General features: G+C 42.0%; 1 protein-coding gene across 1 annotated transcript in view; it reads right to left on the minus strand.

Moving 5' to 3' along the window:
* Prkar2b (protein kinase cAMP-dependent type II regulatory subunit beta) overlaps positions 1-23,364 on the minus strand; it is a 98,093-nt gene extending 74,729 nt beyond the window's left edge. The window contains exons 1-2 of the mRNA XM_051175127.1: positions 22,831-23,364; positions 5,609-5,644 (exon numbers count right to left, since the gene is read on the minus strand). Of these exons, the coding sequence (XP_051031084.1) occupies positions 5,609-5,644; positions 22,831-23,131 (337 nt within the window). The 5' untranslated portion in view covers positions 23,132-23,364. The remainder of the gene's footprint in view (positions 1-5,608; positions 5,645-22,830) is intronic.
* Between the last annotated feature and the right edge of the window lie 2,739 nt (positions 23,365-26,103).

Raw genomic sequence — 26,103 nt, forward strand, 5'->3', positions numbered from 1 at the left:
GTGTGCAAATGTGTCAAAATAATGAATTAACAATCAAGGAATCTGGGTAAATGTGTTTGTTCAGCTTTTCTTTGAAATTTTCTATAAATATGATACGTTTCTAAATAAAACCATGTGATTAGAAAAACAACAGAGACCTTCTCTCACAATGCAAAGCATTATCTCGGCACTGGCTGGATCCCACCTCCCATTTAGAATAAAACCAGGTGGAAAACACTGGTATCTCCTGGAAACCTGTAATGTGCAAGCAGTTAAAAAGAGATGCTGTGGTTAAAGACCTAAGCCAGTGTTGCCACTCCAGGGCTCACACTTCTGACAGGTGAAGGCAAATCCTCATCAGGGCCTTGTTGATTTGATTTAAAGCACACTCTACAAAAGACAGCTCAACACTAGTATTTTGGAGAGAGCAGACATCCTGTTGGGGTTTTTATTGAAACCACTTAACCCTTAGGATGAACTTGAATGTCACTGTTAGCCTCCCAGTGAGGGAGAGGGGTGGGGGAAGGAGAGAAGGATTGGAAGGAGGAGGAAGAAAGGAAAGAAGAAGGAAAACATTCCTCTGCATTTTAAAAGAAGTGTTTACAAAAAACCCCATCCCCCAGAAAGAACCAAAAGCAGGCCTTTTCTTTTAATCGGGGTTATGAGGTGCTATCTGTAAAACAGGTTTAACGAGGTACTGCAAGGAAGGCACCAAAAGTGTATGGTAGCTGTATTTCAGTTGACAAGTGACAACCACCTTCATGATTTGTAGAACTTGCCCAACCGGCCTACAAGGCCAGGCTCTGTATGTCTAGCAGTGTCTTCACTCATTCTGTTAGTGAGATTGTCACAGCCTTCACCCTGCATTAGGCCGTAAACTGGCTTCTGAACACTAAGGACTTAAACCCATAGGTACTCTAGTTAACAATAATGACCAAAACTGGCCTTTTACTTATAGAACTAATAACTGACTGGTTGAAGATGATACAAGAGGTTGTCAGAAAGTGAGCTATTAAAAATATACAATGAGGGCTGGAGGGGCAGCTCCGCAGTTAACAGCACATGCTCCTCTTCCAGAGCATCAGCATGCCATTCCCAGCATTGGTGGCTCACAACCTTCTATAACTCCAGTTCCGGGGCTTCAAAGCCCTTGTAGGCACAGGGCATATCACACAGCATACATTCACACACACACACACACACACACACACACACACACACACACACACACACACAGAGAGAGAGAGAGAGAGAGAGAGAGAGAGAGGAGAGAGAGAGGGAGAGAGAGAGAGACAATACATTAATACAAATAAAAGTGAATGTAAAAACAGAAAGAGCATGAGTATAAATAATGTGCCTGCTAAGTATCTTATCATAAACATACTCCTCATCCTCATGAACCATAGCATCAAGGTATAAAAGGAAGAAAGTTTTATTTAAATTATTCAGGTTCAAAAATTACTTTTAATGGATGCAATATGAACACTAAAAGCTCCAAACTCAAGGGTTTAAGGAAATGAGGATGTGAGTGAGGGCTATTAAATCTCATTGTTTTTATGTAACCAGCCATGACCAAGTACCCAGCATCACTTACACTGCTGTAACACAGTGTTTCTATCCTATTCTGTAACAGGGTTTCTTTTTCTGAATTACTATTTTAAGAGAAGAAAACTCAAAGACATCTGGGTGATTTTAACTGACTGCTTTTCTTCTTATAGATTCTAGTTCTCAGAGTTTTACAGTTTAATTCAAAAAAGGAAACTATGACTGAAACTAAACTCAACCAGAGAGACTCCTTAGGCAACCTCAGTAATCACACACAATTTTCTATGTTTTTAACAGGAAATCTGTTTTTCCCCTAAGAAGTGTTAGTTTATAATGAGTTGAAGGATGGCTCCTCCACTAAACTGCCTTTAAACAGAATTGCAGAATTTCCCTCCCAGAGTACTGATCCTATGATTTTTGGCTAGGAACTGTAGAGACCAACTTTCATAGAAATTATAAGGAGGCAAAATAAAGGTAAATATGTTAATGATAGAATATATCCTTATTCCTCCACATACAACATTGTTGTTTTCCTAGGATGTTTAATTTCATGTCTGTCAGCCAAAAGTTTGAAAGTTTATATAAAATGCACAGTGATGGATGGCCAGGGGTCTTCCATGAAGGTTCTTGAACTTGCATCAGCATTAAGAGTCATTCATTCTCTGTCAGATGTGGGGTTGGTCAAGATCTTTTCCCATTCTGTGGGCTGACGTTTTGTCTTGTTGACTGTGTCCTTTGCCTTGCAGAAGCTTCTCAGTTTCAGTAGGTCTGATTTATTAATTGTGATCTCAATGTCTGTGTTACTGATGTTATGTTCAGAAAGCAATCTCCTATACCAATTAATTCAAGGGTACCTTCCACCTTCTCTTTTATGTTGTTCAGTGTGGCTGGATTTATGTTGAGGTCTTTGATCCATTTGGACTTAAGTTTTGTGCATGGCAATAGATATGGATCTATCTGCAGTCTTCTACATGCCAGTATCTAGTTGTGACAGCATCATTTGTTGAAGATGCTCTATTTTTTTCCCATTGTATAATTTTAGCTTCTTTGTCAACAATCAGGTGTTCATAGGTGTGTGGATTAGTATCATAGTCTTCAATTATGATTCCATTGGTCTATCTGTCTGGTTTTTGTGACAATACCAAGCTGTTTTCATTACTATAGCTGTATAGTAGAGCTTGAAGTCAGGGATGGTGATGCCTCTGGAAGTTCCTTTATTGTACAGGGTTGTTTTGGCTATCCTGGGTTTTTTATTTTTCCACATAAAGTTGAGTACTGTTCTTTCAAGGTCTGTAAAGAATTGTGCTGGGATTTTTTTATGGGGATTGCATTGAATCTGTAGATTGCTTTGGTAAGATTGCCAGTTTACTATGTTGATCCTACCCATCCAAGAGCATGGGAGATCTTTCCATATTAGACACAGAGCAAAGGAGAACCAGCTTACAATCCACAACCCCAGAGAAGCTAGGAAACAAGGAGGACCCTAAGAAAGACATGTATGGTCCCCCGGAGAAGAGGAAAGGGACAAGATCTCTGGAGAAAATTGGGAGCATGGGAGGTGTGGGGGGGGAGCAAGGCAGGTAGGAGAAAGAGGAGGGGAAAAGAGGAGGGGGGAAACCATGAGGGATCAGGAAGATGGACTTGGGGAAGAATAGAAAAGGAGAGCAAGAAAAGAGATACCTTAATAGAGGGAGCCATTATAGATGTAAAGAGATGTCTGGCACTAGGGAAATGTCCAGGGATCCACAAGGATGACTCCAACTCATAATCTAAGCAAATAGTGGAGTGGCTACATTAAATGCCCTTCCCTTATAATAAGATTGATGACTACCTTGTTTGCCATCATAGAGCCTTCATCCAGTAGCTAATGGAAGCAGAAGCAGAGAGTCACAGCCAAGCCCTGAGTCGAACTCCTGGAATCCAGTTATAGGGAGGGAGGAGTGATGAGCAAAGGGGTCAAGACCATGTTGGGGAAACCCACAGAAACAGCTGATCTGAGCAAGTGGAAGTTTACAGACCCCAGTCTGACAGCTGAGGAACCAGCATAGGACTGAATCAGGGCCCCTGGATGTGGGTGTCAGCTGGGAGACCCAGGCAGTCTATGGGGCCTCTGGCAGTAGAACCAGTGTTTATTCCTAGTGCACGAATGGGCTTTGGGAGCCCATTTCCTGTGGAGGGATACTCTCTCAGCTACATACACAAGAAGAACCTAGGTCCTGCCCCAAATGATACCTCAGACTTTGATGATCCCTCATGAGAGGCCTCACCTTTCACCTTCCCTGTGTAGTGGATGGGGGTGGGATTGGAATGGGGGGTTGGTGGGGAGCATGGGAGGACAGGAGGGAGAGGAAACTGGGGTTGGTATGTAAAATAAGATTATTTTTAATTTAAATAAAACTTTTACTTTTAAAAGAGTCATTCTCATAATGGTTTTCAGCATACATTATAACAATTTTACACCTTTTAGGTTCTTTGTTTTTTTGCTGTTGTTGCTACTATTGTCCTGTTTTCTGTTTTGTGGTTTTGTTTGTTTTGTTTTGAGACAGGGTTTCTCTGTGTAATGGTGGCTAGAACTCACTCTGTAGACCAGGCTGGCCTCAAACTCACAGAGATCGTTCTGCCTCTGCCTCCTGAGTGCTGGGATTAAAGGTGTGTGTGCACCACCACTGCCCAGCTGGCCTACTCTTAATTTATAAATGACTTTTCTTCAGTTGGTTTCATTGGCGTTTCCAGCTGTCTGTCACCCTGGAAATGAATACATTTTAATTGTATTCCTTTGCTGATATTCCATCAGCTCTACATTTCCATCAAGGTCCTAATGAGATACAATGGATACATTTAGGGGAGGAAAGGAAAAATAATGGTGTTTGAAAACTAATCTATATACTATGTCATCAATATTGATGAACACATCATATAAAAATACTAATGGAACTTACTCATAAATAAATGTCTCACTCACACAGCATAGGGCAGAAAGAGGGAAAATACCAAGACCCATAGCTGTTTCTATTGGACGAACTTCATGCTTAAAGGGAGGATACATGACATTGTTTTCAACTGTTTCTTCCTGGTTTTTGAAAGTCGGGTTCACAGCTCTGCTCCGGATAAAGTCCGGTGCCTTGCAGACATAAACACAATCCACTGCACAGAAGGTATTGCAACTTGCCTTGCACATTCACTGAGATTACAGACCCTGAGAATGGTAACCACCCACCCAGTGCAGCACACTTCCCTATTCTATAATAATACAGACCTGCTCACTGTGTACAAGAGTAAATTATTCAGTAGACTACTGGCAAACAATAATAATAATAATATTAGTATAAGCAGGCTTAAATCGTTCCGAGTTTTACAACACAGCAGAAATTAGGCAGTTTTATAAAATAAATAACTAATTTCTAATATCTGCAAAGATGAAGTGTCTGAAATATTTCTCTTCTATTTTTGGGTAAAATAATTCTACCTATACATAGGAGGAAGAGTAGTAACCCTCTCAAAGTAAACATAGTCCATTCATTCATCCTCTCTCAGAGAAGAAATTCCAGAAAATCACTGATTGATTTCCACACCCCAACTCCCTTTACTGAAACTAGTGTAGACAGGGACACCTTTAACTTCCCACAGTCACAAGGCCCTCAGTGATCATCATTTCGGCCCTGGGCACAGGGCTGTGCCCTGGCTACGCATCAGAGTACCAGGGAATAATTAGGATAGCAACTAAAAATGTTGAGTGGCTTGCTTCCACTGAAATGGTTCCATATATAGTAAAAAAATGTTCCTTCCTCCCTGTTTCTAGGTCTCCTTTGCCCACCTGTTAAACCACCATTTTTAAACTGGTACCAGTGAATGAGAAAAGTCACCCAAGTAGCCATTTTGTCAAAAGCAAGCAGAAACTTGCCACTCATAGCTTAATTAATTTTCAATTGATTCCTAATATATATCACACTGGGGTTCTTCTTAGAAAACAGGTGAACAAACAGGTTATCGCTCCCCATTAATTATTCTTTGTAGTGTTGCCCAATACAACTATCATATTGAAAATGTCACCCCAAGTGAGTGCAGGCTGTAGACAGTCACTTACCCGAGGCACGCCTTGTGAACCGGTTTATAACTGGAGCTAAAAGAGAAGAGCAGAATAATATGATTAGATTTTTTTGTTTGTTTGTTTGTTTGTTTTTGACAGGGTTTCTCTGTGTGGCTTTGGAGCCTGTCCTGGAACTAGCTCTGTAGACCAGGCTGGCCTCGAACTCACCGAGACCTGCCTGCCTCTGCTTCCTGAGTGCTGGGATTAAAGGTGTGTGCCATCAACACCCGGAAGGTTTTTTTTTTTTTTATCTTATTTATGCCCAAACCAAAAAAAAAGACTCAAATCAGTTAAGCAAATTCCATAATTTCAATATAAATTTGAATGTATAAATGTATAAATAATACAAGAACAAATATAAACCATATAAAATTAAATGGTCAGAAGAAAGCTTTTACTACCAATAAAGGAAATAAAAATCCCCCAAAGAAATGTAGCATAAAATCATTGTTTCACCTATCCAATTAATTTATCCTGAACACTTTAAATAAAAACTCTTTGTTAAAAGCATGTTGATGCTGCCTAACTGGATGGAACAGAATAAGTCTATAAACACCACTAGAAAACAATGCAGCAACTACATCAAGTGCCAGCTAAGCTCCCTGTCTTCTCACAGTCAGCTCTGGGAGGGGAGTCTTGAAGAAGTGCACTAGCAAGAGAAAGTAAGTGTTTCACACACAGCAGGAGAAAGGAAAAGTAACACTAAATAGCACGGTTAAGCAGCAGCCATTTTTAAAGGAAACAAAACTGAAAATGCTCGTGGAAAATAAACACACTGAATTGTGTGTGTGTGTGTGTGTGTGTGTGTGTCCATAACACACACATGCTCACACAGACAGCAATGGTTAACCGGCTAGGGCAGGATGCACTCACTCCTCTGTCTGCCCACACCTGGATTCCACTCAGTTCTGGGTTTCTTCTTGGATTTGCAGACATAATTATCTCAAGAAATGAAAAAGGGTTGATGTTCTTTTTAAAATTTCCTTTCTTAAGTGGGTAAATGAGTGATTCACATTATGTAGAAAGGACAGCATGTATATTCAAAGGCTCATGGGTCTGCTCTGAAGGCTAACACTTTTAGCCTTCTAAAGCAGCAATTATGAATGCTGCTTACTCTATGGGGACAGAGAACATACAAGTCTTCTTAGCAGTGCGGTTTCATGAAGAATTATGTTGGCACAGGAACAAGGATTCAGAGAAAGCCTTTGAGGGGCAGGTACTCCAAGCTTTAAACATCATTATCTCTATGTAATTTTGGTAAGAAAAATGTTACAGAAAATTTTTCTAAAAAGCGATGAATTTATGGTGGAACACACACACACGCACACACACACAATGCCCATGGGTTCCATGAATGCTTTAAACCCCTTTTTGTACCCATAAGAAGGGAGTCCTAACAGAGCCTTCCTCCAAGGCTTATAAGGACAATGATTTGAGACAGCACAGATTAATCCAACCACAGGAATGCAGGTAAAGGTAAAAGGCTGATCACAGCCCTGAACAGAATACAGACTCCTTGTTCAGAGCTCCATCCCACCAGCCTCTTCAGGAGATGAAGCCACTGTGGCCTTTGGTGTGGTATCTTATGTTTCTGCATTTTCCTACATGGGAAGCTGCCTCCTTCCTCACATGCTAAAGCACATGCCTACTTAATCGCCACAAAGTACACTCCTTTGCATGTCCTTGGCAGGCTTTCTAGATACCATATCTGCACTTGAACTGTGAGCATGCAAGCCAAACGATGACTGATGATGCTTGACAATACATGGGGCCTAGAAATGGACAGTTACCAAGATGAGTCATGACAGGGCAGGTGGTTTACAATAGTCAAGACACATACAGTGTTTGACAGCAAAATTCCAATCCCTTACATCTATACCCATACCCTCTTTGAGAGACAACAGCAACAAGTCTTTCCTGCATACACTTGTAGGAAGTTAAGACATCACACTTTTTCTGAAGTTTTAATCTAGTTAGCATCATAAGGAAGAAGACAGGAAGTAGGCGCGGCTGGCTAAGCAAGGACTACATGCTCTCTCTCAGGAGCCATGTCAGGGAAGGAAACAGGAGGAAGAGGAATGAGCAGCACAGGCATTACTGCAGTGAAAGGTGGGGAAGCCCAGGAAAAGGAGGCCTGGGCTGTACTACTGGTCCACCAAACAACTCCCATGGAGCCTGATGAACCACTTAACTGAACAGTAAGAGCCTCTATGATCCACCAGATTCACTTTAGTTCCTGTGCTCTACCCTGGAGCATCCTTAAGAGAAAAAGTTCCCACACCTGAGGAAAACTGAAGGCGTATCTCCATTCCAAGTAGGGAGAAAAGCCCCCTACAGATGCCTAAGTTCTTCCTCTGTCCACAGAAACTGCTGTTTTATTCTTTGTACCCAAGGCTGCCCTGGCATGTAAGGTGCTGAGTTAATACCTACCAGATGGATCAGTAAACCGAAAAGTATACAGAGCAATCCTATGTAATTCTGCCTAAATCCTGGCTGCAGGGTGGACACAGGCATGGCGATTTTAACAGTTTCTGGCCCCGAAGGACTGAACCAAGTCTACTCAGATTTCTAATACAAGTGCTTCCAGGGCTTACCAAACTTAGGAAAAAATAGGTGAAAGAGACATTCAGAAAATAGGTGAAAGGAAAATTCAGTGAAGGCTGAAAAGCAAGACAGTTCATAAAATAGGCGCAGTCAGTTAAAAGCACAAAGCAATGAGACCTGTCTTCAAACCCCAAGGACACCGTTTTCATCTCTGAGTAAGCTGAGGGAGACATTCCAAACTAAACAAATATGAACTGAATGGTGACTTGTGCGAGCTCCCCACCCCTGCGCTTCCCCTCCCTCTCCCCCCCCTCTCTCTCTCGCACACACACACACACACACACACACACACACACACACGAGCCTGTACAAGCAAACAAAAAGTCACCCCATCTGTACTAGAGGCACGCTGGATAAATGGGTCTTTTTTGAGAAAAGTGTTCATATGCCCTAGAGTAAAATATATTCAACTCTCATAGATTCCTAAAAAATAATTAGCATCCATGCCCTCATTATAGTTTTTTTTTTTTTTAAAGAAATAAACACTTTTTATATGTTAGCTGCCTAAATAAAAGACTGGGAAAACTGTAAATGGAAATGCATAAGCTAATTATTTTTGACAGAATACTCAGTTCAAAATAAATTAACTTATGTGTATGTTTCAAAAATTAAATAAAGTTCACCCTTGAACCAAGAAAGAAAGAAATTTTTAAAAGATCAATAGCAACAAAACAGAAATATTTCACTGAGTAGTAAAAGGCTCTTGTGGCCAGAACACAACAAACATGGCTCTGGAAGGCCTTGCCCTTCCCCCATCCCCTCTGCCTTGCTAAACTGTTGATTTTATTCCTAAAGCTAGCCACCAAGGTCTGTTCCCTTATTGGCCACTTCCTCCTCCTGAAACTGACCTTTAAAGTCCAGCTATCAAAGTATTGAAGTCCAATAATCAAAAGCCCCCTTTTGGCTGCCCCAATTAACATGCTCAATCAAAACAAACCAACTCATCCCAACATGGATGAGTTGGTTTATATACTGCCATTTGTCTATGGGCCGCATCTGTTTCCTCTCTATCTACAGCCCTTTGTCCCCTCTCCCTGGTTCCTTCCTCCTTCTCCCGGGTCCTGTATCTCCTGTCTTTGTCTCTCATTCTCTACCCTTATTCCCTGTGGGGCAAATTGATCTCCTTTGTGCTGAGAACTTGGTCTTGGGTGTCTTGTGCTGATTCCAGTCCTTTCATGTATACTTTGTACATGTACAATTCTTGGTCCCCAAAGTAGCATTTATTTTCTATTATGACTCCTACAAATACTACAAATACTTGGATATACTCAATTCAGCCTCACAAGTCCTTGCCCGGAACTTCAGAAACTCTATGTACTGGCCTCGAGAGGGGAACATGAGGGCAGAATCACAACTGGAGGGAGCTTCTCCAAACCCTAACTGCTGATACATGGATTATAAAGGACATACCTCAAAGTATGCCTTAGCCTTAGGCGACTGTGTGAGGTGATGGACACTGTATTCAGGAGGGATACAGGCTGGTGTCCATCCAACCTACTCACATGGTTGTGGTTGGGAGTAGGACAGGATGAAATGAAATACGGTGCTTCAGCTTTTAGAATGCTCCAACTTGAATGAGCACTAAAAAGACCTACAACTTGTTCTATTTGTTAAACCAAATGCCTCCAAATATAACTGACACAGGAAGGAACAAACTAACTAGGAAAGCACATTTTTGATTATGAGTGAACACGATTCTGATTCTTCTCTTTGTAACTCACAAGAACCTTGCCAACAATGCTCTCTTACACAGAGAAAAGAAAGCAGTTTCAGCTAGGGGAGCCCCAACATGACTAACCTTATAAAACCACACAGACGCAGGCAAGGACAAAGGCCAAGGAAAAAGGTTTCCAAACTAGCTCCAGATTTTAAATACCTTCTTCTCGGGAAAATGACACTGTTCAACTACAGAAATTTAATCTGTGCGTCTCCATGCTCTATTCCATGTGCTAGCAAGCTACTCTAAGGATTTCATTGTTGATGTGCCCAAAGTTATTATCTTTGGTTAGAATGTATAATAGGAAAGAAAAAAAAATACCCATAGAATGTGTAATAGAAAAAATTTCAGATGTCATAACAAAAGTGAAAAATTTAAGAATAAAGCCAGTAAAAATAGAAAATAGAAAACTCCTTCATAAAAAAGTAGACCAGTTTGGCCTCAAACTCACAGATATCCACCTGCCTCTACCCTCCTGAGTGCTGAGAATAAAGGCATATGCTACCATCACCTAGCCATAAAATACTCTTTTTACAAATGAGTTTTTGCTAAAGTTCAAACACTAAAATACCTTTTGATTTTTTTTAAAGAATTATAAAGCAACTACTGAAAAGTTAATAAAGGCTGAAAGTCCTCATATTTCCTAGTGTAACTTTTGTTAAGATAGTCAGTTTAGAAGTCAAAGACCTGGGGCTAGAGAGATGGTTCAACCATTAAAGGGTAAGCTGACAACCAAAAGTATAAAAATCAAACATCTGGGAACCACTGGGTCTGTACACTAAGACCCAGAAGGACCATTAATTTCCTTCTAACCCATACTGAGATATTAGCAATTTACACATGGGTAAGTAAATGTGGGTTCTGGTAATAAACCACAAGGTAAAGTTAACTTGGAGAGGTATAAATCTGTCCCACAATGAGCTTACTTTTATAAATACCACAATAGGAAGAAATAGAGGCAAGCTGCCAATGTATAGCACAAGGATTCTCCCAATTAATTTATATTCCAGGCATTCATTCCTGTCTTTGCTATGAGCTCCTGTCTCATTTAAATAAAGCAGCATTTCTTCTAAGTCTTCCTATCCCCTCTGTCCTAAATTGTTTCAAAATGACTTGTTGAAGCTTAAGTAAAAACATAAGCTTGGGGATTTATAAACAAACACAAACTTAATTATTTTAATAATTAAGCCTGTTTCTCAGAGGAGAAGGTGGTGGTATAAAGGTATAAAAAGAATAAAAGATATAAAAACGATGTCTTAACTCATGACTTTCTCCCCATTCTTTTGTTTTGGGGGGTTAAGGTAGGAACAAAAAACATTTCCTCAATTGTAACCCCGAATGTGAAACCTTTCCAGGCAAGTCATAAGTGGGCCTGTGTTCTCTGCAGTTTGTAGAACAACTAAAGGTCAGGTTCAAAGATAAAATAGCCTTGTTTTTAATATAATGGAATCTAAATCCAACTGAACTGAAAACAGACTAAAGCCTTTATATTTCACAAAATTACCTTCAAATGCTCTGATGTAAACAAGTATTAGCAGACTAGCATCGGGGACATCAATTTCATGCATCAGGCTTCATCCCTTTATATTTACATGTATTTCATATTAGGCATTTCATATTCAGATGAGTTTTAACTGGAAAAAAAAAAACTGACCATCTACAACTGGCAAAGTGCACCACACAGAGGAAAACTCTTAGGGAACAGTGTTTCCCTGCACTTCCTGCTGTTTGCAGTCTGCAAAGCTCCCTGTGACTAAGGACAGGTGACACCATCAGTATCAATAAAGAAATCTACAATGACATGATTTGCTAAAAGACATGAAGTGGGAAGCAGGCTCAGGACATGAGAGGGAAGCAGGCTCAGGACATGAGAGGGAAGCAGGCTCAGGACATGAGAGGGAAGCAGGCTCAGAACATGGAAAGGGAAGCAGGCTCAGGACATGGAAAGGGAAGCAGGCTCAGGACATGGAAAGGGAAGCAGGCTCAGGACATGGAAAGGGAAGCAGGCTCAGGACATGAGAGGGAAGCAGGCTTAGGACATGAAAGGGAAGAAGGCTCAGGACATGGAAAGGGAAGCAGGCTCAGGATATGAGAGGGAAGCAGGCTCAGGACATGAGAGGGAAGCAGGCTCAGGACATGAGAGGGAAGCAGGCTCAGGATATGAGAGGGAAGCAGGCTCAGGATAGGATGTTATTTCCGAGCTCTTCTAGGAAACTGCATTTAAAGTTTTGTCTTTCTTCCACTCCTGACCATAATTCTTACAACTCAGTGATTCCTAATTAAACATAAATAACATGATTCTCTCTTCTTGCCCACAAAGGTAGTGTGCTCTACAAGTTAGGTCAGAGTTCAAGATACACCTAGGAATACAGATTTACAAGAGAGGCTATTTAGGTAAAGTTATTTATGTCTTTATTGTAAGACAAAATTCCCCTCTATATTCCACAAAAACTTCAGTGCTAGTGCACACACACTGTGGGTCCTTTGTGGTCTACACATTTAAATCTGGGCACCAGAGTGGATCACAGTTATCAGCTGTGGCATTTAAGCCTAGTCCTCAAAGTGTAGAATGTAGAAATATAGTTTCTGCATTGTGAGGCAGTATAAAAATCAACCTTTTTTTTTTTTTCCTCTGTGTTGCTTTGGAGTCTTGTCCTGGAATTAGCTATGTAGACCAGGCTGGCCTTAAACTCACAGAGATACGCCTACCTCTGCCTCCTGAATACTAGGATTAAAGGTGTACATAAATATCAACCCTTTACAAATGGATGAAACTAAAAGACAAACATGATATGTACTCACTCATATATGGATATTAGACACAGAGCATAGAGCAAAGGATCACAAGCCTACAATCTACACTGCCAGAAAAGCTAGGAAACAAGGAGAATCCTAAAAGAGATATACATGGTCCCCCACAGAAGGGGAAAGGGACATGATCTCCTGAGTAAAATGGGATGGGGAGGGGGTCCGGGAGAAAGAGAAGGGGAGAAAAGGAGGGGAAAGGAGGACATGAGGGAGCAGGAAGATTGACTTGGGGCAAGAATAGAGGAGAACAAGAAAAGAGATACCATAATAGAGGGAGTCATGGGTTTAAAGAGAAATCTGGCACTAGGGAAATATCCAGAGACATTCAAGGATGACTCCAACTAACAATCTAAGCAATAGTGGGCAGACTACCTTAAATGTCCTTCCCCTATACTGAGATTGATGACTACCATATACCTCCATCCAGTAGCTGATGGAAGCAGAAGCAGACACCCACAGGTAAACACTGAGCGGAACTCTGGAATCCAGTTGCAGACAGGAAGGAGTAATGGGCAAAGGGGTCAACAGTCTGGAGAGACCCACAGAAACTGCTGACCTGAACAAGGGGGGAGCTAATGGGCTCCAGACTGATAGCTGGGAAACCAGCATAGAACCAACCCAGACCCCCTGAATGTGGGTGTTAGTTAGGAGGCCTGGGCAGTCTATGGGCCTCTGGTAGTGGATCAGTATTTATCCCTAGTGTAAGAATGGACTTTGGAAGCCCATTCCACATAGAGAATACTCCCTCAGCCTAGACACATGGGGGAGGGCCTGGGCCCTGCCCCAAATGATTTGGCAGACTTTGAAGACTCCCCATGGACCGTGTCAACCTCCCTGGGGAGCAGAAAGGGGATTGGATGGGAGTTGGGGGGGGGGCAGGGGAGGAGAAGGAACTGGGATTGGCATGTAAAAAAAGCTTGTTTCTAATTTAAATTAAAAAAGAAATCAACCCTTTAAAAGTCTAAAAGACAAAAACAAAAGGGAAACTGAGAGCACAGACTCCCTGCTCCCTGAGTCACACACTGTGGGGCACTTCCTCACACACACAGTAAGTTAATGTACTGGCACACTTATAAAATTCATAAATACAAATTGGGAGTATACACTCAAACACATTTTTCTAGTTAAAGCATAATACCATGAATTTTTCAAAATAAACAGAATATTTCCATATATTCCTAAACATCACAGTTCCAAAATATTTTACTGAAGTACATGAAGCACTGATCTGGGCAGAACAGATGAAATAGATAGATTGTAAAAGGGAAGAGATCGGTGCAAGGCTGGGCTGCATGATTCCCAGGGCAGAGCAGGTAGCTGGACCCTGCCTCCAGTGAGAGCGGAAAATGGCTCACAGACACCACCTAGCAAGACCCGGTTAGTTAGGTTAGGGCCACAGCTGCCAGCTCCAAATCCTGACTCCACCACTTACTTTGGGGAAGCCGAAGCAACAAGTCTCTAACAGCCCTTGTTTAGCAAGGGGATGTAAGGAGCCCTGGATGTTAGGAATAATTATTAATAAATAAAAAGACACCATTTAACATCAGCCCTCTACAATAGTGGGAATGAAATGGCTGGCTCATATTTTAAATTAACTTAACCTTTTGGAAGGTGCTTTCAGGATCTACTAGTGTTTAATAACTAAGTGGAAACTTTTTTCCCTGAAAGAAAAATCCTTCAGTATCACTCCCATGAACTATTCCATCTTGGAACAGCTGATGTAAACTAAACAATGTCAGACCCAAACCAAACAGACACAGGAATAACTCTACACAGCCTATCTTCTTGGCTTCACTTTCAAGAGGAATGTGTGTTTATATTTTGATCTTTTGTCTTTTTTTTAAATTAAACGTTCTGAAACAGCAGCAACTGGAATGACTTTTTAAACGTTTTCAAACATATTAAGCCACACATGGTAGAACATACTGCTAGAACATTCATAAATGCTGTACCAACTGTGTTTATAGCTGATTTTTCATGTTATTTTTTTCTTTGATTTTCAATTTTACTTTCATGGATTAATTTATTTGAGATCCCTCTGCAGATCAGGCTAGCCTCAAACTCATAGCTAATTTTTTTTTGTGAAAATTTTTTCCAAGTTGTTTCATTTTCATTTAAACCTTTACCTAAAACTTTTAGCTTTAGTTATTTCTAAAAATTACAAAATGTACCAGTCTAAGTGATTTGGAAATTCTGAGACAAAAAATTGATCTCATAAAATAATAATCACACCACAATGAGGGTTTACTGTGGGGGGGGGTCTGTTGTGACAGCTAGACAGTATGGACAGGACTGCAAAAGGCAAGAACATTACAAAACCTAGCAATATCACTGCACTCTGGATTTTTCCTCACTGTCTCTTATGTTTACTTTATTTATTACTTCTTATTTTATTTCTTATAAACTTTTGTTGCAATGAAAAGCAGTCAGAGCAAACAAAGCCCTAGAAAATCTAAAACAATATGTACTTTTCTTTAGTTCAGGCTTTTAAAATGTGCCTTGCAACCTAAAGGAGGGGAAAAAGAATTCCTAATAAAGGAGTCAATACAAACAGCACACAAACTGACATATGAACAAGGCTAAAATTACAAGCCTGGACCATCTGTACTCAGATAGGGACTTCTGCCTCTCAATTGCTTCACCTAAACTAACTCATCTCACACACACTCTATGAACAATCTCTCACAAAATGATTAATTCACAGATCCAGAGTAAACTTAAAAGGAGAAATTAATGAACGGAGGGAGGGGAGGGAGGGAGGAAGGGAGGTTTTTTAGCTTGCGTGGAGGCAGTGTACAAGCTAGGTTCTCTGCTTTCCACACCCACTTGTTTCTTATAACAGGTGGTTCCTTCTGGTGCTCTGGAAACCTGACAGAGACTCTGCAGCCAATCACTTCAATCCCCTGTGCTCAGTCCCTCCCCTCCACACTCTGAGATGTCCCATCAATCTCCAGCCTCAATTGGGGGCTTTCTCTAATGCTACTACTGCTGATAAATGGCTTGCTTATGGCATCATAAGTAAACTTCTAATAGACAGATTCAGTGTTTTTCTGATGGTATTTGATAGACTGAAAAGGAAACACTTTTTTTTTTCTTTAAACACAGCTATAAACAAATCCTGACAGCTGGAAATTTACTGGAATTCATGGAGTGAGATTTGTAACACTAAATAACCATGCAACATTTACTCCTCTCGCCAGCACCTGGACATAGCATGTGCAGCCTCAATGGAAAGCTTGTAATTGTCTTACAGAAAGAAAGCTTGATTTTAATTAAGGCAGGTCAGGAAGCACCCCAAGCCCCTACTGTCCTTTAGAGTCCTGCCTCAGTTTCTCACATGCCCCACTGATTTTCCTCTTACTTTCCCCCTCTAACCCCTCCCCCAGCTTGTTGTTCTCCCTTGACTCCCTTGTACAAAGCAGTTACTGGTGGATAACAGGAGAAAGGAGACTACTTCAAGGCCATTGATGTTTCAATTTCAACCCCTAATAATTGTAACTGATGAGAATCTTGGTTTTTTAACTCTTCTACCTGAACATCACAAATCTTCTGTGAATCTACTACTGGGTTACACTCATAAATAACACATCCAATATTTTTAGTGACTGGCATGGATGCTATAATCCATTTCAGGATTTAAAACGATCACAGCCCAAAACCACACAGTCAGATTAACTACAAAAACCTCTTACCTGCGGCTGTAAGCTGAAAGCAGACGACAGTTACCACTGTGCAATGTAACTTCATATGAAATCCCAAAGGGAGCCACAGCACCCCAAATGTTCTACCTGGGCTTTCTAAAAAGTTTAACACCAGACTGGCTTCCAAGCAAAACACTAATGATGTTACTCTTTAATAAAAGCTTGTAACTCTACAGGAGTTTCTACCTGCTAAGTCTTTTAACATGTAACCAGTGCTTGCTCTATACACTGTCCAACAGACCTCACAAATATTAACTGACTTATCCTAGTAACAACCCTATATTCTGGATTATCACAATGTCAGTACTGCAAGTGCTTATCGGCATGGTACTTCTCCACGAATTCCTGAATTTAAAGTTACTACCAAAATATAACCTTTACAAATGTTTCCAAAGTGACTAAATATATTTGAAAAAATCCAAAGTATATTAAGAGGCTCTTTTAGAGGCCTGGAGAGATAGTTCAGCAGTCAAGAGCACTTGTTGCTCTTCCAGAGGACCTGAGTTCAGTTCCCAGCATCCACACGGCGGCTCATAACAATCTGTAAGTCTAGTTCTAGGGCATCCTATACCTTCTGATCTCTGATGGAAACACACACACACATGCACATATGTAGATGTAAGAAAAATATTCATGCATTTAAAATAGAAATATATCTAATATAATTTTTAAAAGGCACTTGTAAATTTTTTGTCTATTGTACAGAACAACTGGAAAGCCAAAAACACACATCTTTTATCATTTATTGTTGGCAATACATTAGCAAAAGCTGCTAAATGGCTGCTTTGTCTCATGTCTTCTGATGGCCATACGGTACCAGAGAGCGGGTTTTTAGTGAAGCATATAGTAAAGTAAGACAGGGTGTGCAGGCCTATAATCCCAGTGCTTGGAAGGCAGAGGCAAGCTGAGCTCAAGGACAGCCTGACTTACACAGGGAGCCCAGAGCAGCCAAGGCTAGACTAACAGTCAGCCCACACAGCAATTCCTTAAAGTGACCATGAACTCAGCAGGTTAAAGAAAGAGCAAGCTGGGAATATTTCTGCATATTCTTGGGAAGCCAGCAGGCTGCCCTCTCCTGCTTTGGCCATCTAGCTTAAGGGAAATCATGGGATCAATTTCAGCTAGGCTTCCACTTTTAAGCAGGTTATAAAGTCCTCACATGCTTCAAAAGTAAAGAACACTTGCTCAAAATTGCATGAGAAAATGTCTTCAGACACACTGACACTGTCTCTTCCCTTTATTCATTTCTTCTTGTGATAAATAACCTCATTTCCTGAATCTAGACCATGACTACAAGGTTCTACCTCTCATTATTAAACTAGTTGCTATTGAGAGGCAGCTAGAGAGGGCTGCAGTTGCCTTCAGCTGTGTGTCCCCAGGGACCTCCTCAGACTGCAGTGGAGGGTCTACCCAAGGCTCCCACAAATGTCCCTGGTTAAATGAAATGGATTATAAAATAAAGCCGCATGTCACATGTGGGAAAGAGATTGGGAGTGATGGCTATGAGAGAGAGGCAGAATGGTTTGAATGTATTATACATACCTACAAAATTAATTTTAAAAGATCCAACAGTATCCCCTATATTCCATACTACTTTAAGTTGTAAAAATCAAAGTGGCAGCCAGGTGTTGGTGGCTCATGACTTTAATCCCAGCACTCGGGAGGCAAAGGCAGGAGGATCTCTGTGAATTTGAGGCCAGCCTGGTCTACAGATCGAGTTCCAGGATAGGCTCCAAAGCCAGAACAAGCTACAGAGAAACCCTGTCTTGAACCCTGCACCTCCCGGCCCCAAATCAAAGTGAGATAAGGTTTTCCTACAAAGACTTTATGGGTTTAAGAGGACTGATACCCAGAGAGAGGGAGGGATGGAGAGGAGGGAAGGATCAATCTTTGATATTCTTGCTGTATAATATATGGTGCTACATTTTTGGCTTGTGTATCTATTTTTAATTTTAGTTCTTTTTCCCCTGCAACAGAGAAGACCAGTTCTGTATATTGCTTAAGTTTCAGCCCACGTTGTCTGCTCTGCTAGTGACCCTTTGTAATTTGTTCTTTACTGACTGTCAATTCATCAGGGTAATTTGAACTATATTTATTTTTAACTACTTGAGAAATTCTAAGCAACACAAGATGCAACCATGATGACTGTCTAATTATTATTCATTTTACTTCAAATTAATAGTGATTCAACGATTTTGCTTACTGTAAACCCATCAGTAAGAGCCAGCTTCAGGGGTACTCCCCTGGCATAGAAGACAAACACATCAGGATGAGGCAGGCAGATAAGCATCCTGTACACTCCAGCTTCTTCTTAGCATCTAGAAGTTTCCCCAGAGAGTCGCCATAAGCTACTAACATTCTGTCACCTATCTTTGCCTGAAAGCCAGGACCAGGTTGATAACACCCCTTGCCCCCCACAGGTCATTATGTGAACAAGTAAGAATAGACAGGAACTATATCAACAAATGGAAGAATCGTTGGGGAAGGCAAATAGGGGATAGAGGCCAATTTTATGTATCTGGCACCATCTAGGACCACATCGCTGCAACAATGGATTACACCACTTTCCCAATAACTACAGGTACCTGGCTTTTCAACTAAACCCCCACAATATAGGAGGTCAAGATCATTGGTTTGGTCTTTATATAAGAATCTAATAGGTATCAGTTTCATGGTCAAAAACTTGACTTTTAACCTCAAGCTATTATAATAGCATCACTTATACACAAACGATTCATGAAAGAAATCAAGAGCCAGCAATGCAAACCCATTACCAGTACTGGAAAAAAACCTAGGATACCCAACATGTGAGTCAACCCATGGAACAAATTTCATTTAAGAACTTCCTGATGATCTAGGCCTCAAGGTCGAACAGATGTAAAAAACCCAGTTCTGCTACTTTGAGTTCTGCATATGACCTTGAACAAATTAATTTTCCAAAGTCTTAAAAAGGGGCTAGCACAAGATATTTATTTCTCCATAGGGAATGGGCTCCAAAAGGCCAGTTCATGCACTAGGGATAAATACTGGTTCCCCTGCTGGTAGCCCCACAAACTACCCAAGCCACCCAACTGTTGCCCGCATTCAGAGGACCTAGTTCAGGCTTAGGCAGGTTCCCCAGCTGTCAGTCTGGAGTCTGTGAGCTCCCACTGGTCAAGTCAGCTGTTTCTGTAGGTTTCCTCCTCATGATCTTGAACCCTTTGCTCATATTATCACTCCTCCCTCTCTAGGTCTGGTCAGCCTAGATACATGGGGTGGGGGGCGCTTGGTCTGGCCTCAAGTGATGTGACAGACTTTCAGACGTTGTTGATTCCCCATGGGAGGTCTCACCCTCTCTCTGAGGAGTGGATAGGGGGTGGGGTGGGGAGAAGGTTGGGGGAGCAGGAGGGCAGGAGGGAGAGGGTACTGGGATTGGTCTGTAAAATAAGACTGTTTTTAAAATAAATAAAAAAATTAAAGGGGGGGCTAGCATAGGTCAAGTTGGCCCCAGCCCCTTTTAAACCTGGTAGACAAGAGTACAGGGAGGAAGGTAGGCCCACCTATGGCAGCTCTGATTTTGCAGCACACTAACTATAAAACATAGAATAAGTGACAGCCTCATTAGTGTCATGGCGCTGGAATGACAAACGAAGGCATTTACAGAGAACCTAGCACACCAAAAATGGCAACAAATGGCTGCCCTTTCTCTAACCATTAATAAGAAGAGGGGCTACCTTACTTCATGATCATCGTGATCCACCAACCAGTGTTTCAAAATGTGGTCAGGGCATTGTAGGTACCAGAAAACCTGAGGTGTCTGTTGACCAAAAAGAAAAAACTATGTCCCGCCTATTCATAAAAGATCTCTAAGAAGGGACTAGATAATGTTATTTTCTCAATCAAACTTCAAGCTGCATGTGAAGTGTAAACTTCATTGATCCTGTCCCTCTGTGCTGTCCAGAGAGACTACTGTCATCCACACTTACTCTCTCCTATGGCAAGAGAATGACCCAGTGTCTTCAGTATTCTCCTGGATATAGACACACCTTAATAGGTCTGTAGGTTTTTGGTCAATTCCCCATGTGTTATTTTCCACAAATGGTTCTATCTCGAAATGTGTGTGTGTGTGTGTGTGTGTGTGTGTGTGTGTGTGTGTGTGTGTATGTGAGAGAGAGACAGAGACAACATGCATGTGTATGACTATATATATGTATGTGTGTGTGTGTGTGTATGTATATATAGTCCCCCTTTGACTAGGTTGGGTAAATTAATCCCTTGTATAAATTCAAGCTCCAGAGAGTGTACTTGGTTAAAGCGCTATTTGGGGAAAAAAATAAAAATAAAATAAAAGATCCAGATGACAAGATGCCCACAAAGTCTGAAAGGGCCATTCACAAAAAAAGTCTGCCAAGCCTTCTGTAGCTTACAGTTGTTTTTTCTGCTTCTCACACAATTTACTTCTATGGGAATGAGAGTGCTGCTTAGAAAAATAAAAAAGAACTGCACCAATAGAAGTTATGCTAATGCCAAACATACATCTTCTGGAAAATGATCAAATTGTGCTAGGGTAGAGCCAAAAGTTCTAAACCCCTGGAGGTAGAGGTGGGAATGTGTGGTGCAACTGGTTAAGTGTTTATTACAACTGACCTTGAGTAATTTTTTTTTAATAGGAAAGATGACTTGAAGAATTAAAGCTTCATAAAAATAAATACCCCTGTCACTTACAAATGCATTGCTTTGTTCCAATGTGCAGGATACACACTCTTGCAAGGAGAAATTAAGTCAATGCAAAGTGCTTCAAGAGAATTAAACAAAAAGATTTTGGCTGTATTAACATCATAGTCTAAAGAGCACAGAGGTTCTTTACCAAGGCCCCATCTCCTGTTGCTTGCCATCCAGTCCGTATTTCCTTTGTGTATTGCTTGCCTCCATGTGTATCCCCATGTCACAGATACACAGTATGTGCACAAGGGCGTGAGCACACAAGTAATAGACGCCACTGTCCTTTCTATACTATCTATATTGGCTTTCCCTTCTCGTTTACATAAAATGTTGTCTAGTTCTCCTTTCCAGCAGGACAAGCATTTGATTTGGTGTGGGAACAATTGAAACTATGATTACCCTATCCTTAAAAGCACCAAATGGCCCAAATTAAGATTTTTAAATAGCAATCTTCCCTTTCACATTTACAGAGCACTAATGTCCATGGTTTCATGTTTGAAATCAGCTAAGAATGCATTACTCTTATAACCCATCCAACATGTAATTAATTCTGCAAAGAAATAAAAGTCTTCCTAGGAAGGGGCACAAGGAAATGAAATGAACAGCACTTAAGTGTTTTCATTGTATGAAATGCATTGTGGACACACAAATCACCAGCAGTATAAATAAATAAAGGCTGTATGGGTGCTTGCCTTACACCACAAAGAAAACACTTGTACATTTGCACACCATGGCATGTTAGCCTGGGTTCCTGAAAAACATTGTGTAAATACAAGTGACTGTAAACGTGTGTGTATCTGGTGTGTCGGGGAGAGGCTGGTAAGCATAAGGGGTGGGACTTGCCAAAAGCAGCTATTTATGAAAATTCCTTTTCTCTCTCATTCATTCTTTCTAGCCTCAGTGTCTGGCAAGGTCCCTACAGTTACTCGCTGGCTTTTCATTCTAAAGACAGCCGACATGCTCTTAGAGCTTCCTCTGGTGTTATTTTTTTCCCACACCCTTAAAAAAAAAATCAAAACCACTCAATATATGTTTTGAAATGTTTTTAAGGAAAGAAAATCATTGGCCTATTTCTTCATTCCTCACTTCAAAGACCCCCATATATATCTGGCTAAATATGATCCTTTGTTATGCGTCCAAAAATATCTCTACCACATGGTATTAGAAAATAACAAATTATTCTATTCCAAAGATGTCACAGCTATTATCCTTAATTTGTTTTACCTCAGTGAGTCGATTTCACCACACTCCTCTCACTGAGTCCTACACGCTTGCCTTTTCTCTCTGAACACTCCATTAATACATTTAAGGACTGAAAAGAGGACACCAAGCGCCCTTCATACACAATGGTACTCTCCAAGACTCAGACATCTCCAACCACGGGAAAGTTAACCTTCCAGCAAGATGCCCACCCCAAACAGGCCGAGGAAGAGAGGTGACAGAGGGGCTGCGGGAGGGCAACCTCACATTTCTCCACCTCCAGAGAAAGGGAGGGCATGACAAGAGAGCGGAGTAGGAAGGTGGGCGAGTGGGCGAGTGGGAGACCGAAATGGGTGCTGGGGGGTGGGCGGGATGGGAAGGCAGAGAGTTCGGGGAAGGTGGGGATCTCAGCGCAGGGCTCAAGAGCAAGGCGGGGTTGGCGAGTGAGGCGGGCACCGCGGTCAGGGCGCGAGGGGGCCGGTCCTCACCATTGAACGCCCCTGCTTCCGCGGCCTCCTCCTCCTCGCCGTTCTCCGAGTCGGAGCGCATGGGCTCCTCGGCGAAGTTGACACCCTTACTGGGGGTGCCGCCCCCGACGGCGGCGCCCGCGTTCCCCCAGGTCCTGCCCTCATGGTCGAAGCGTGCGGCGCCCTTGCGCTCGTTCTCCTGCTGCAGCCTCGTGAAGTGCTGCAGCGCGAACTCCAGCAGGTCGGCGGGCTGGTGCCTCAGCACCTCCACCGTGAAGCCCTGCAGCAGCTCCGTGAGCCCGGCGGGGATCTCGATGCTCATCCTGCCTGTGCACGCCGGGGCGCCTGGGCGCCGCCCTCGCCCCCTGTCCGCGGTCCGGTCTCGGGCTGCGCGGTTCCCGAGCGAGCGCCCCCGGCGCTACCGGCTGCGAGCGCGGCGCACTGGGCCCCCGGCGTGGCTGCTCCGTGCGACGGCAGCGGCAGAGCGAGCGCAACCCGGGAAGGCTGGCAGCATCTCCAGCTCCTCCCGCTCCCTCTCCCGCCGCCACTGCACCGCCCCACGCCCGGCGCCCCGCCTCCGCCCGCGCGCCCACGTGATCCCCGGAAACCATGGTAACCCGGCGGGCGGGTTCAGCGCCGCTTTGCAAGTGGCCTCCGGGTGGAGGCAGCGGGAACCTAGGGCGTGGGGCCGAGAGCTCCCACAGCAAATCCTACCCATCCTGCCCAAGCCCTCTCAGAGTTGGTGTCGCGCAATTTATTCTGAAACTTCAGCCTCCACCTTGGTGATGGCCTTTTCTTTTCCTAGAATCCAACCGCAAGAGAAATGTGCCTGATGTCTTTTGTTAAAGTCACAACCGCTGTACTGGTTCTCTTTTGGATAAAAGAAACAACGGCGCCTTATTTGTTACAACATCCTTTTTCTTTCATTAGGTTTTATCCCGCCTTTCAGCCACCTGGCTGTGATGGTCTGCCGTACAGATGTTCTGCCATGGCATGCATGCTTGGTGCATTTCCTACTGGTTGGTGAGACAAAGGCAGCATTTATTTATTTAATTTTTAATTAATTATTTTTTTTTACATTCCAATCCCAGTTCCCCTCCCTCCTCTCCTCCCACTCCCTTCACTCTGCCGCTCCTCCCACCTGCTCCACTGAGAAGGTTAGGTCTCCCTTAGGAAGTCACGGAGGCAGGACCACAGCATCTCTCCACCCACACCCCTGTGTCTAGGCTGGGCAAGGTATCTCTCCTTATAGAATAGGCTCCACTAAGTCATTTTGTGCATTAGTGTTAGATCTTGGACCCATTGCCAATGACCTCATACATTGTCCCAGTCACACCACTGTCACCTATATTAAGGGAATCTAGTTGGGTCTTATGCAGGTTCCCCATTTGTCAGACCCAAGTCAGTGATCTCTCACTAGCTTGGGTCAGCTGATTCTGTGGGTTACCCCATCATGGTCTTGACTCCTTTGTTCATATTATCACTCCTCCCTCATTTCTGTTGTACTCCAGGAACTTGGCCCAGTAGTTAGTTGTGGATTTCTGCATCTGCTTCCATCTGTTTCTGGAAGAGGGTTCTACCTTCTCTGAGGTTGTGGATTGTAGGCTGGATATCTTGTATGCCTGGTATCCACTTATGAGTGAGTACATACTATATTTGTCTTTCTGGTTTTGGCTTACTTCACTCAGGATGGTTTTCCCTATTTCTGTCCATTTGTCTGCAAATTTTAGGATATACCACAATTTTCATTATCCATTCTTCAGCTGAGGGGCACCTAGGCTGTTTCCAAGATCTGTCCATTACAAATAATGTTGCTATGAACATAGTTGAGCAAATGTCTTTTTGGTGTGAATGTGCCTCCATTGGGTATATGTGTAACAGTGGTATTGCAGGGTAGTGAGGTAAGTTGGTCCCTAATTTTCTAAGAAATCACCGTACTGATTTCCACAGTGGCTGTACAGTTTTGCACTCCCACCAGCAATGGAGTAGTGTTCACCTTTTTCCACATCATTCCCAGCATAAGCTGTCATTGATGTTTTTCATTTTAGCCATTCTGATGAGTGTAAGATGGAATCTCAGAGTAGGTTAAACTTGCATTTCCCTGATGGCTAAGGATGTTGAGCATTTCCTTAAGTATCTTTCTACCATTTGAGATTGTTCTGTTGAGAATTCTCTGTTTAGATCTGCACCCTAATATAAATTGGATTATTTGGTAGTTTGATTTCTAGTTTCTTGAGTTTTTTTGGGATATTTTGAGATGAGCCTTCTGTCAGATGTGAGGTTAGTGAAGATCTTTTCCAATTCTGTGGGCTTCAATTTGTCTTGCTAACCATATCCTTTGCTTTACAGAAGTTTCTCAGTTTTAGGAGGTCCCATTTATTAATTGTTGCTCGCAGTGTCTGAGCTACTGGTGTTCTATTTAGGAAGTGGTCTCCTGTGCCTATGTGTTCAAATGTATTTCCCACTTTCTCTAATATGAGATTCAGTGTGGATGGGTTTATATTGAGGTCTTTGATCCACTGGACTTGAGTTTTGTATATGGCAATAAATATGGATATATTTGCATTCTTCTACATGTTGACAGCCAATTATACCAGCACCACTTGTTGAATATATTCTTTTTTCCATTTTATATTTTTAGCTTCTTTGTCAAAAATTAGGTATTCATAGGTGTGTGGGTTGATATTGAGGTCTTCAGTTCGAATCAGTTGGTTTGCCTGTCTGTTTTTGTGCCAATACCAAGCTGTTTTCATTACTGTAGCTCTATAGTAGAGCTTGAAGTTGGGGATGACGATGCCCCCAGATGATCCTTTATTGTACAGGGTTATTTTGGCTATCCTGAGTCTTTTTTTCCATATGAAATTCCATATGAAAGAATATTATTCTTTCAAGGTCTGTGAAGAATTGTGCAATGGGGATTGCATTGAATCTATCTGTATATTACTTTTGGTAGGATTGCCACTTTTTACTATGTTGATCCTACCTATGCAAGAGCATAGGAGATCTTTCCATTTTCTGATGTCTTCCTTAATTTCTTTCTTTAAAGACTTGAAGTTCTTGTTATACAGGTGTTTCATTTATTTGGTTAGAGTCACCCCAAGATACTTTATGTTATTTGTGGCTATTGTGATTTCCTTCTCCGCCATTCTGTCATCTGTATATTAGGAAGGCTACTGATTTTTAAAAAATCAATGCTACATTACCAAAGGTGTTTATCAGTTGTAGGAGTTCTCTGGTAGAAATTTTGGGGCCACTTAGGTATACTGTCATATCATCAGCAAATAGGGAGAGCTT

Source organism: Phodopus roborovskii, unplaced genomic scaffold (assembly GCF_943737965.1).
Source record: "Phodopus roborovskii unplaced genomic scaffold, PHOROB, whole genome shotgun sequence".
NCBI classification, from domain to species: domain Eukaryota; kingdom Metazoa; phylum Chordata; class Mammalia; order Rodentia; family Cricetidae; genus Phodopus; species Phodopus roborovskii.